The sequence below is a fragment of the Nyctibius grandis genome, chromosome Z (genome assembly GCF_013368605.1).
Source record: "Nyctibius grandis isolate bNycGra1 chromosome Z, bNycGra1.pri, whole genome shotgun sequence".
Lineage (NCBI taxonomy): Eukaryota > Metazoa > Chordata > Aves > Nyctibiiformes > Nyctibiidae > Nyctibius > Nyctibius grandis.
In genome coordinates, this window is record NC_090695.1 from 9,869,222 (window position 1) to 9,882,067 (window position 12,846).

Sequence of the window (12,846 nt, forward strand, 5' to 3'; positions counted from 1 at the left end):
GACTGTCTTGCAAAGCTGATCAGGGAATGGATGAGCACAGCAGAATGAATCTCTCCCCCTTCTGCTGAGTTATTTCCCAGCCAAATCACTTCCTTGATCCATTCCCCCTCAAGCCCCCCCATTTCTCCTCTTGTCACCGCTCTGCATGTATTTTACAGAATAAGGAGAAAAGTCACTGACCAGGTGGACAAGTGAAGTAGAAACCTGTCGTGCTTCAGTGATCTGAAGGCACGGTTATTATTAGCACCTCGGGCAGTGCTCTCAAGCTGAGGGATGCTGCCAGGGCAGGCACTAACACTGTGTTTACAACCTAATACAACAACGAGCTCTTTTGTTTCACTCCGTGAATATAAAGTAGACTACCACAGTTACGAGCTTCTAGTAATTTAATAAGACATTACTGATTTCTAGAAAGGAAGCATCCTAACTCGCCCCTGCAACACAAAATAACTGTTTACTGCGCAATTATCAACTGCAAAGCAACCTACAGAAAGTAGAAGGCTCCTGGCACTCCCCTGCATGAACCCAGCAGTTCTCCCCATGGCTCCGTGGGGTGGGTTGGGAGAAATACGGCTGCAAAGCACAGCGGTTCCCATGTTATCCCACCTTCCTGGAGAAGCACTGCCACTCCATAGCAGAAAGCCACCCCTTACAGATCCACCTACAGATGAAAAACCAAGGGCAAACATTTGGCTCCCAGCCACCAACACAGCAACTCTGGAAATACTTTTCAAGTCCCAGGTCTGCATAGAGGTAATAAAGCAAATGCTACTGCACAAACTGTAAGCTGTGCAACCCCTAACAGAGGTGATCACTCAAAAGGTGGGTGGAAGGCACTCAAAACAGCAGCTGTTTGAGGTGGTTCATGATCCCTAGGGTCTGCATGCTCCCAACTGCTTCCTAACGCTTTGGAGCTAACCGTAGAAAGGCAGGAGAGGGTGGCTTATCCCACAGGGAGAAATAATCTTATGAGAAAAACAGGGTCAAAAAAATAAGTACGTGAAAAATGAAGAAATACTTGCTTGGAAATGTCATGAAAGACTTGAAGCTCACAAAACAAGGAGACTTATAGGAACCGTGAGTCAGCCTACCGAGAGAAGTCACTATTTCTAACTCTTTGCTAAACTTAAAGCACAACAAGGAATTTGTTTTGTATTTGAGCCTGAAAGCCAAAACAAGTCTTTTTAGTCCAAAACATATCCATCTGATGAATTTAAAGAGCATTTCAGAAAAAGACATGCATATTTTTAGCATATTTAAACAACAGCTCCAATACTAGTGTGGATTAGATTAGGGAAAACAGTATACACCTAGGTTAATGCTTTTCTTTTTTCCCTTAGCATTCAGCGAGCTGATATCTAGCAAATGTGCAAACACATTATTGGGGGGAAAAGAGATGACTCTTTGACCCAGAGAATTCAGTGCTCTCAGATAAGCAATCAACTAGGAGCCTGTCTTTGGGTTTAATGCTTAATTTGCAGTGATTTTTTTTAATGTATCCACATTCCACAAGATAAAATATGCTTGTCCATAAATATGTATGCAAACAGGTACTCTTCTGTAGCTGCACCAACTTTGCATAAACATACATATTTATAGATCTATTATTAATATTTGATATCTCAGTAATGACCAGATGCACCAAATCAGAATGAATGCCACCCCACATCAAGCGCGTGACACGAACATCACTTCCCCCATATATTTTGCAGGTGTAACTTCAGCATTTACATTTGAAAATGGGATCTGTTTATAATTATTGTTATTGTTATTATTGTTGGCTACCTTGAGAGCTGCTGGAAGTCCTGGGTATGGGAGACACCTCTTAAACACCAGCTCTTGCTACATGTGAGAAACCAGCCACATGCAGAAATCCTCACCTTGCCTTGCCCTTTCATCAGGACGATGTTGGAAATGATGGACGGTTGGGTTAGTCTCCATGGAGATTCCACTTGGGCAGCACTGAAGGAACGTGTGGATTTCTTCACAATATGGTAGTCCTAACAAACATCAGCAAACAAGGGAAGTCGTCCTGATTGCTTGGCACAGGCACTGGGATGTCATACCAGGAAAATTGCTTGTGTCGAGGAAGAGGGAGGCAGGGATTTTACAGATATACTCAGAAAAATATTCAAGGGATGAATTCCTAGCTCATTATAGTGAAAGTGAATCTTGCCACAGTAATTTTCCCCCATTTTGCACAGTAGGATCATTTTGTAATGTACCCGTCACAATTTAAATTAAAAAGATGAGGGGTAGCCTTATGATATACTGAAGTCCTTATCTGATTTAAAAAAAAAAGAAAGAAAGGAAAAAAAAGCCTACACCATTAAATCGTTAGAATAAAGAGAAGCTGCACATTTTTGTTTAAGTTCTCAGATCTCTAGAGCTGCAACTTGTAAGATCAGCCTTAGGACCTTCTGGCCACAGCAAGAAGTACCCCCCTTCACCATCCTCAGAGTAAAGAAGTTCTCCGTGGGTGGCCAAAGCATCCCACTTTGGTGTCCAGGCCTGGTTTCAGTCCCTATGATGTACCTACATGGCCTGTTCCACCACCTTTGTTTTTACAAGCTCCACACAGCTCTCGAAGGACCGAGCACAGCGAGGTGCTCAGAGCCAGCCCTGCCTTTCCACCCACCTGCCTGGCTCCTGCTGACTCCAGCTGCTGGGGCAGAGAGTGCTTTCTTCCACCCCGGGAATATTTCACTGCTATTTCATAATTCGATTCACCGTTTTCCACTGTCAGCTCATCGTCTTCTCCCACGGACTCCAAGCGGGATCCGGCACCTAGGGAAAACCACAGAAATACATCTCACAAACATCTGGGAGCTGCTTTATCCTCTTGCCAGCACACAATAATCACCTCCTGCAAATCCCAACTTAAACAGTGCCTTAAAACAACGCTATGCAGTTCCCAACCGGGCAGTTAGAAGCTAGTTTTGATCATCTTAAACTAAAAACTATTCCTGCTGTCACAGGTTTTCTATGATCATTCAGTGATGCTGAACTCCTCAGTGCTGTCGCTCGTGGTGGTAAGGAAAAGCAGAAGATAATTGAGCCTGTAGCTCAGGGACAGAAAAGAAATTCAGCTGTTCTCACCCAATGGCACTTGCCAGTGCACTAAGCTCTCAAGCTTCATTTATTTAAAATTAAGAGACCTGACACTGTAGCAGTATTCATTTCTGGAGGTGTCATGTCACTTCGAGGGAAATTTTTCTGGAATGGAAAAAGGAAAAATGTGCCAAATAAATGCTATTTTCTTTCCTTCTGGCAACGATCCTAGTTGTCTTAAAGAGGAGAAGAGTGCAGAGTTCACATTAGAAACAGAATTATTTGTCTTGAAGGACATCCTGTAATTAGACACAGAGCACCCTGCTCCTCAACCAGGGCTCCTCCAGTTCTCATTTTCTCCACGGTCCCCACAGGACCCACAGTCAGCAGTTTCCGCACACTTACCCTTGCCATTTCCCCCACTATGCAAGGAAAGGACATTAACCCCTATTTTACAGATGAAAACCCAGGACAGAGACAGGCCAAATTCACACAAGAGAACAGTTATAGTTCTGTGTTTTCTGCCCATCTCCGAATGCAGCTTCCCTTCCCACGCTGCAGCCCAGGCTTGGGACCAGGCTGGGGGATGCTCCAGGCTCACCCAGAGCCCAGGGCATCAGCGATCACAGGAACCAGGGCTGGAACCCCAGTGAGCCACCAACACACAGCCACAGGGGCTACATGCAGAGGAGCTCCCTGGAGCATGCTAAAAATATCTGGGTAAATGGAAATTAAGGTGAACATAGGAGGGAGGGAGACTTGGAGAGTATTAGGGATGAGAATGTGATTGAGCTCTGCACACAGGTTACTGTTAAGACCTGGGGACAAAGCAATAGAAAATTTCAGGAGTATTCACCATAATGCGTATTTTGGTAATGGCATGTTGAAACACATCCCACACCTCAGTACTAGAGAAGACTGAAACATATTGGGAATGTAAATGTTAAAAAAAGAGAGACAGAAGAGGAAAAAACAAAAACAAAAAAGAAAGAAGCTTCCAAAATTCTGCTTCGTCTTTCTGTCCATACAATAGTTCAACTCAGGAGGCTGAATGCAAGCATCTTACATCTGGGATTTTCCTTCCAAATTAAACTAATACGACCTCCAAAGGAAAGAAAACCTATCTCACTTTTAGGGAGCTAAAATAAATACACAACATAAAAATTCTACTATTGCTATCTTTTATCAACCCAGCTTTACCTTGGGATCGACTTCTGTATTTCAGTATGCCACTTCCCAGAGTTGGACTCTGGTTGTTTCCTTTGGACACTTCTGCACAAACTGGGTCTTGAGACTTCTCAGTTTCTGCCACCTGGAAAAAAAAATTAAAAGAAGCCCTGATTTACTCGTAAACCAGAGAAGCTGATGGAATTCCTCTCATATTTACTAAGGGATAGAAAATTCACTGCACATCATCTTTTTTTCCAAAATATGTCATTGTATTAAGCCAGCACATGTTTCTGTAAGTAATTTTCAGCAATGCCTTTGGACATTACTGCAAATCTTACCGACAGGTACACCTACAGCTCAGTATGGTCGGGGATCCTCTGCAGACTACCACACTAATGCACCCAGAGCACCTCCGGCATCCATGGCACCTTGTTCAGGTGCTTCCACATGCATTTTGACAAAATTTTAATGTAGCTTTTGTTGCAGTTTGTTCAGCTCAGCAAGCTTCCAAAGACACCACATCTTTATAGAGAAAGCCACTTTTAAAAAGTGTTACTTTATTGTTAGCGTCCAGAGCTGAATGCTGTTCCATAATGGATGAAAAGTTAATTTAACAGAAAGTTATGAAGATTACACAGCTAAGCACTTAAAAGCCTGGAAATGCTCAATGTAAATTTACATGTGGACTTGCATCTCTCCCACCCAGGATAAATGTCCCAAGACAGAAGTAGGCTGTTTACCTGCCATATTTGCCTAGATGCAGGTGACAATACAACGTGACAACGTACAGGGCTGCCACCTTCACCAGCACGGCCACACGCACCCACACGGTCAGGGATGAGCAGAGCCACCCACGTGCAAAACCTGCAAAGGCTCTCCCCAGCCCCCGCATTGTGGAAGACCCTGGTGACTGCCTTCTCCACTCACTGCTTCCTTTACTGAGCTACAGCAGTCACATTTTCCTAGATGTGCCGCTACACAGTGATCCTCGACACGCTCCCCACGCACACACCAATTCTTTTACATTTTCACCCCACCATGCATCGTCTGTGTGATTATCCAGATAGCTCACAGCAAGGATGACAAAATTTTCAATACAACCACTTACTGGTTAATAGGACTCATCTAAAGAAGAAAATAACTACATCAGTCTGAGAAAACCAGTGCTTACAATTTGGCCATCCTAATGAGGGACTCATTACAGAAAAGATGTAAGAAATCAGATCAAAAAACCTACCCAAGAGACCCAAACCATCAGTGATTAGGCCATACCCAAAGTATCACAAACTCCACCTAGGAGAGATAGGGACACCCAGAAGACAGCAGAAGTGTTCAGAACTGAGCTGGGACTTCATGGATCACACAAAGTTACACTGGAATTTACCATATAAGCAAAACGACCCTTTCTAACTGAGAATGCCTCTCTTGTAGAAAGGTAGATATCACTTGCACAAACACACAACAATCACATAGCTGGTGGCTGAAAAGGTGTGCAAAACAATCAGTACTCATGAGCAGTGCTAACTCTGTGGTGGAGAAATATTTGAAGCATAGGGATGAAGAAAAAGAAGGGGGGATGCCAAACCGAAGCAGCCAGCTTTGTCAGCGTGCTGTTTAACTATCCTAACAGACAGGGATGGGTCCAACCTCACTTTTCTGGAGCTAAGCGCTACCCAGCTCGGGTCCGGAGCTGTGGAGCTGTTTCTGCAGCATGCACGGATGTGGGCAGCTACGCCTGATGAGACCACACAACTTCCACTCCAAAGCTGGACCGCTTCCTCCAGTGCAGAGCATGGGGGAAAAAACCTGGTTAGTCTGCAGCAGCATACAGAGAGATGCTGATATCACCATTGCCACCGCCAATTTCCACCGCAAGCCCAGGCTCAGGGGTGACCCATTCGGTACACCTCGTGTTTCTCCTACACAGGGTTTGGGTTTGGTTTGGAGCTTTTTTGCTTTTATTTATTCTGACGGTGCAACAGAAGCAAGTACAGATGGATCCTGCAATTACATATATTTCCATCTAGTGGGGTAAGAGGAAGAACAGGAGACAATTGCCACTTGCATTAAAACAGTGCACCCCATCCCTTCACCTCATCGCTCTGCAATCCTGGAGGCTGTGAGCCTACAGACAGCAAACCCCTGAACCCCAAGTATGATCCACAGGATGGCATGTGTACGCAAACACCAACGTTAGGAAAAGCCTTGAGGTGTTCTCTCCTGAAATTACATTTTATCCAACTTGGCTTCAGACTACAATAAGAAGTAAAAACATCTAAATTATCTATGTATTTGTTTATTTCTTATTTTAGCAAAAATACTTTTCTGACACTAACTATAAACATGTAGAGGACGGCACTCTAGCATTTGCAATGAAGTAGATATTCTTTAAGTTGTTGAGCTGGTCTAATAAACCACCAAGAGTTTTATCCTGTTCAGAAAACACTTAGAAATCCAACCCACAAAGCTTGCGAGAACTCCCCGAAGTCGTGTGTCTGTAATCTTTGGCTCTTTCATAACTTAGCCAAGAAGAAAAACCCAGCTCCACCTTATCCTTCTAGCAAGACGTGAACGTATTGCTTTACTGTCTCAAGGTGGCTGCCCGGATTTAACCATGCCGTTTTAATTTTCCTCACTTTCAAGGAAATGGAGCTTGCTATTTCAGTTCTGTACACCTCTTATTAAACTAAACCAGTAAATCCTACCCAACGCTGTCCCAGCATTAAGTACAAGGGGAGCTTTAATGCGCACAGTAGTTTGCAGGGAGATCTAAAAATAGAGCCCATTTTGCCAGTTCATTAAGTAGCTCCGGGATCAAGCGATGGTGACATCTCAATCGGTTTCAAAGGAAACGGCGCTGTCACGGACACGCGGTCCTGGCACCGCACCAGAACGAACCGCTGCCCCCGGAGCCCTCGCTCGGGCAAAGCTCCAGCGTGAGCAGGCCCTTAATGAGGCGAGATGAGGAGCAGGGCTACGAGAGCCTGCATTGTTTAACCGCAAACAGCTTGGCAGTCGTCGCCGATCTACAGAAGCAAGGCGGCACACGGGGGATGACACGATTTAATAAGCAAACTGCTTTACTGCCGCCGTTGTGGAGCTCCTGAGCCGCTGCCTTGCCTATCAGCAATCCCATCCGACTCCCCACGGCACAGCCTGACGGCCAGCAGCGCACAGACAAGTTTAACCTGATAGCTAGGGAGCGAAACAGTGAGGATTAGACTCAGCCACCTGCGGCACGCCAAATTCAGCCCTACCTGCACCGGCAAAGCAAGTCCCCTGCCCTGCTTAAACACAGCAAGGTGAAAGAGGAGCAGCCGTGCCCCTGAACACAGCAGCTCTGCGCAAGCTCCATGGGATAACTCATCTTCTTCAGCCCCAAGGCAACCCAAACAGCTTTTTCTTAAGCAGCACTACCCCAGACATATTTAATCATGAAACATTCCAACGCTGCTGTCTGTAGGGCGTCCAGCAGGATGAACCCAAGGAGTCTCCAAGAGCAGTTAGCACTGGATCCTTCAGAGAAAGGTGCAAAACACACGATGCAAACCTGGGTTCACCTGGTCCCTGCACAAAGTCCTTCTTCCTAGTATCACAGAATCAACTAGGTTGGAAGAGACCTCTGGGATTATCCAGTCCAACCTTTGACCTAACACCACTGTGTCAACTAGACCATGGCACTAAGTGCCACATCCAGTCTTTTCTTAAACACCTCCAGGGATGGTGACTCCACCACCTCCCTGGGTAGCCCATTCCAATGCCTAATAACCCCTTCTGTGAAGAAAATTTTCCTAATGTCTAACCTGAACCTCTCCTGATGCAGCTTGAGCTAGGACCTCAAGACTAGCTGATGCTTTAAAGGCTTTAACCGTTCCAAAAGTTTTGGAGATTTTCTTCAAAGATCTATTATAATTCCAGTTGTTCCAGTTATTTGTGCAATTATTTATTGCTTTCTGGGGCACAGCATGCTTTAAGCCTTAAACGTGTCCGGTCGGCAGGGAGCTCCACAGGCCCCTTTACCTTGCACAGAAAGTAAAATACCTTCACTTTTAAATTAGCTCTTTTTCAATTTAATTGAATCCATCTCCCAGATAAATTACAAACTGCAGCACTACAATTTACCAGAATTAACAGTGCAAATGATGCAGAGGACATGGATTTTCTAATCCTGGCTAGCACTGAGTTTTCCATGGTTTACTGCTCTGTTTCAGGGCATGCACAAAGCTGCCTGGATGCTGGAAAGAGCTGTATGCACCAGGACACACTGCATCAGTGGCTGCAGCACCCAGGGGCACCTTTCTGAAACACAGCACCTCCCAACGCCCAGAGAGCACCCTCAGCTGAGCCATGGGGTCACGACAAGTCCAAATTAAATCCAGATTTGATCATTTTTGGTGCAAGCTACAGGACCCTCCTCTTTCAAAGGGCATTGCATTGCTGCTCCCCTCTGTCATGGCACAAATGCAGAGATCCAAATGGAGCCAGGGATGGAGGAAAAGAGGAGGAACGTCACCTCCACATCAGCTCTAATTCAGTGCCTTAACTGGCATCTTAGGAAAACCTGGTGCCTCGGTTTCTCCCCCAGCGTGAAGCTGTTGGGGCAGATAGCGGCTCTGCACGTTGGTCAGGGCAGGCTCCACCGGCACGGCTCCAGGAGGACACACATTTGGGCTGTATTTAGCAGTGCTGGTGAAACAAAGCACCAGCCGCCTTCCCCAGCAGCTCATCTGGGAACTACCCATGCTGGTACCACCAGGTGCAGCCTGTGCTTCCTCCTGCCCAGGGAAAGGGGATGGGAACCTGAGGCCTCCATTACCTAATTATACAGAAAGTGTTGCAAAACTCCCAGTTCATGTGCAGAAAGGAGATCAGGAAGTCTGATAAAGAGTCAAGAACTGGAGCTGCCCTATTTTCTGAATAGGTGGAAGTGCCAAATAAACAAAACAAAAGCCTTTAAAGTGGTCTCTAAGAATGCCTGGTCTATCACTCTACCAAACCCCTGCACTCAAAAGCCACCATAAGCCTTCAGCGTAACACAGCAGTTGCTAGAAAGGGCACTACTGTCAGCTTCAGGAGGTACAAAACCCCAATGGTTATTTTTTATTGCTCTTTACCAACTCTACAGAGTAGTCACACACAAACCTGCATGTGACACATAACCTGGCACTCACCAACGTAGAGCCAGCAGCAATACCTGCCCATGCACCCTCAGCAAACAGACTGGAAACGCGCTATGGTAGAGCTGAGTTGCCCTCATCTTACAGAAAGCTCTTTCTATTTTGTACAAGTCACCCCAAAACCTTCTTCAACGTGTTTGATACCAGAAGACCCAACGCGCGGACCACGGCCCAGAGGATGCTGGCAGGTTCTCGACGTAGCATGATCCCAGCTGTGCTGGCTCCGAAGACTCACTGGTGCAACGTTGTAGTTATGGTCCGGGCTGCAGTTAAGTAAAGCAGATTTCATTTTCAGGTTTCCAAACAGTCGCTAAAATTCATAATAATGTTTTGAAGATAAAAAGCTTTAAAAATATCCTTTTAAATAGGAAGAAATGTAGGCAATGGCTAATGCAGCTAAGTTCTCCAAGAAACAGATATCACAGACAACATGTGCCTTGGAAATAGTAAAACGCTCCCAGCTAAACAGTTCCCAATCCTTTTTGGACCAGATTACTCCTCTTCTGCAGTCTATTATGATTTTCACTAGAAACAGCTTCTAAGCTAAAGGGAATCAAATGCATACATTTCTGAAATGGTGCACAAACAGATCACTGCTGTTTTCTTTTTTGTGCTTCATCCTTTTTTCCCTCCAAACATCAAAAAGCATGACCCATTTGCATGCAGTTTAGTCATTGCCCACGAGATGTCTCCCTGGGCTGCCGAGAGGTCCCAGAAGATCAGTCCTGGTAAACAGAGGAGACAAACATGGAACTCAAGCTGTGTGAAAGCCTGTCCAGCTCCTCCGTTATTTTCTTTAATAAATGCTCAGCTCATGGCTTAGCACAAATCCGGAGCCTATGCATCATGACAAACAATAAATTGCTTCTGCCTTTTTTTTAAAATTACAACCTTTTTACTCACGGTGAGTGACAAAGCAAGCAATAAACAATCCTCAAAATAAACAACTCTCCAGAAAATAAAACAAGACCTTCCCAATACCGAAGTCAACCCACAGCTGCAGAGAGCGTTCCCATGACGCACTAGTGAAGAGCTTTGGATTTCAGCTCCAAAACCATGTTCTATATCATCCTAAGTACATGAGAGGATATGGAATACACAAGCATTAAGTGCCTTTCATACCTGAATCAAGGATCTGAAGCCTTGTACATTATATAGGCCTCCTTTATTCAAGCACAGCACATCCAGAGTGAGTTTTAACCAAGTCCAACCAAGACTGGACTGTGTACACGCTCAAGAATTTGCAGATAAACAAACTGCAGATGTGATGATACAACATTCAGGCTAACTCTCAAATCCTACAGCCTTTATCATCCTTCTGTTAATGTATGTGAACCGCATGGCTGTGACAGAATCTCTCTTGTTCCGGTGCCATGAGTGGGTTATTTTTAGCTTGTTAAAGGCAGTTCATCTCCTTCAGAACTGGGCAGTTATCCAAACAGCCAAAGGAGAGACAAGCTGTACTGTATCTGTTGCTTTATGGGAAAAACCCTCATTCACAAAAACAAAGACCATGCAGAACCTGTACTGTAGATAAACTTGTGTTTCTATTACTCTGCTGACTCGGCTTTCAAACATATCACACGGAAGAGCAAAAATTATAACTCTGGGCATTGTCCTCATTGATATTTACGGTCAAGTCAAAAAGGTTATCTTCCACCAGCCCAAGTAACAGGAGATATTTCAGAGTTTTTGTAGCCTGCACCACATCTACAGGGAACCCTTCAGAGTATGGGCCTCTGGGCGAAAGAGTTTTCTCTGGGCTTGCCTTTAACACAGAGGCAGTACAAGTGGCGCAGAAGGGCTGGAAGCCAGGCACAGGGAAGGATGCAACTGCTGCTGAGGAACTCCCTCCTGACCCGATGAACACATTCACATTAATGTCTCTTTGACAGGTGAATTTTAGAATGTGTGAAAAACAGTAATTCAATGACACTGCGCCCCTGAGGGCCTTTCACCACTCTTCCTCCTCCCCAAACTCATGCAATGCATGCCCACACCTTCCCCAAGCCCTTGCCAGTGCTGCACCACCATCGTCAGCCCATCACTGAACAACCCCCCAGCAATACGACAAATTGAAATAGCTTATTTTAATGTGATACAGCTTCTGGAAACAACACAAGAACAGCCACATTAGGCAAAGCAAGTTTCGGTCCCCAAATATTTTGCCATTTTCTCTTGCCCGAATTCCTAACTACATTTATTCTAAAAACCTGCATTTCCCCAGTCCTCTGGAGTCACTGCAGGACCCAGTGTGTCTGGCGCAGCTACAGCATGAGCGAAGGGCACTGCATGGGCACAGACCTGAGGATATGCTGGATGAGACTGTATCTCAGGGAGGTACAGTGCTGCCAGACTTTCAACAACGCAGCGTTTATAGCCCAGCAGCAGCTCCAAGCCATGCTAAGGTGCGGCTGGACCCTGCCCCTTCCAAGGGTGATGTGGAACGAGGCAGGATCTACAAACTCTTCCACCCCTCACCATGATGAGGAAAGGAGTTATTAACCCCTTCTGCAGGGCAAGGGCTGGCCACAACTGAGCCTCACACCAGGTTCTTCATCTTCTTTCCCCGTCAAGTAAAGTGTTTCCGTGCAAAGCAGATTTCTGACAGCAAAAGCTCTTTCTTGCTTTTTTTCAGCCATGCGGTGCTGTTTGAGGAGTGAGTCATGTTTCAGCAACCTCTTTCAAGGCTGCAGTGCCCTAGTGGGAACGAACACTCAAGTCCTCCAAGTAATGAGGGTCCCTCTCCGCGCTCTGCACACATTTAATTGTTGAGTTATGCTTCCTGTTCCTTCTCAATGCTAATGCTTTCTCTGAAAATCTCTCCCAGTGTTTCCAGAAGAACTTTTGACCCCAAGAGTGTTTTTAAACTTATGGCATTGTTATCCTTTTCCTTATTACACTTGCACAGCTACAGGTAATTACATATAGATTCCCCGGTAAGACAGAAAGGCTCACGACAGAAAATAACTAAGCAGTCCTACGACTCAGATAAAATATAAAAACGGGGAGGAAGGGGGGTAAACAAAGGGGGTAAACAAATGCATTTCTGCTTACTCACAGAACAGGTTTATTTATCCACTTTCAGCTGCATGCCTTGCAAAAAACACAAGTCGGTTTTGGCAGGGATAAGGAAACCCAGCTCATTCAAGAAACCTTTAACCAGAGACATCCTGTTTCTGTTACTTGTAGGAGGACTAAGACCTTGGCGGGTCACAGCCATCTCCGCATGCAACGTGCCCACAGCTCACGTGAAGATACACATCAAGCACTTCAGGTCAACATAAAATGGTTAAACACGAGCAAAAGGGTTTCACCATCCCACAGCAGGGGGTCACGCAGCTGGGGATGATCCCAGAGGTTGTTTCCCCTGGGCTCGCCTGCATGGTCAGTTTGGACATGGGGAAGCAAATCACCTCCCCTCCCAACAGGTAGGACTAGCAATGAC

General features: G+C 45.4%; 1 protein-coding gene across 1 annotated transcript in view; it reads right to left on the reverse strand.

The window, feature by feature from the left end:
• PDZD2 (PDZ domain containing 2) overlaps positions 1-12,846 on the reverse strand; it is a 137,432-nt gene that overhangs the window by 30,268 nt on the left and 94,318 nt on the right. Inside the window, exons 6-8 of the mRNA XM_068423482.1 lie at positions 4,252-4,363; positions 2,639-2,787; positions 1,881-2,000 (exon numbers count right to left, since the gene is read on the reverse strand). Coding sequence (XP_068279583.1) covers positions 1,881-2,000; positions 2,639-2,787; positions 4,252-4,363 — 381 coding nt within the window. The remainder of the gene's footprint in view (positions 1-1,880; positions 2,001-2,638; positions 2,788-4,251; positions 4,364-12,846) is intronic.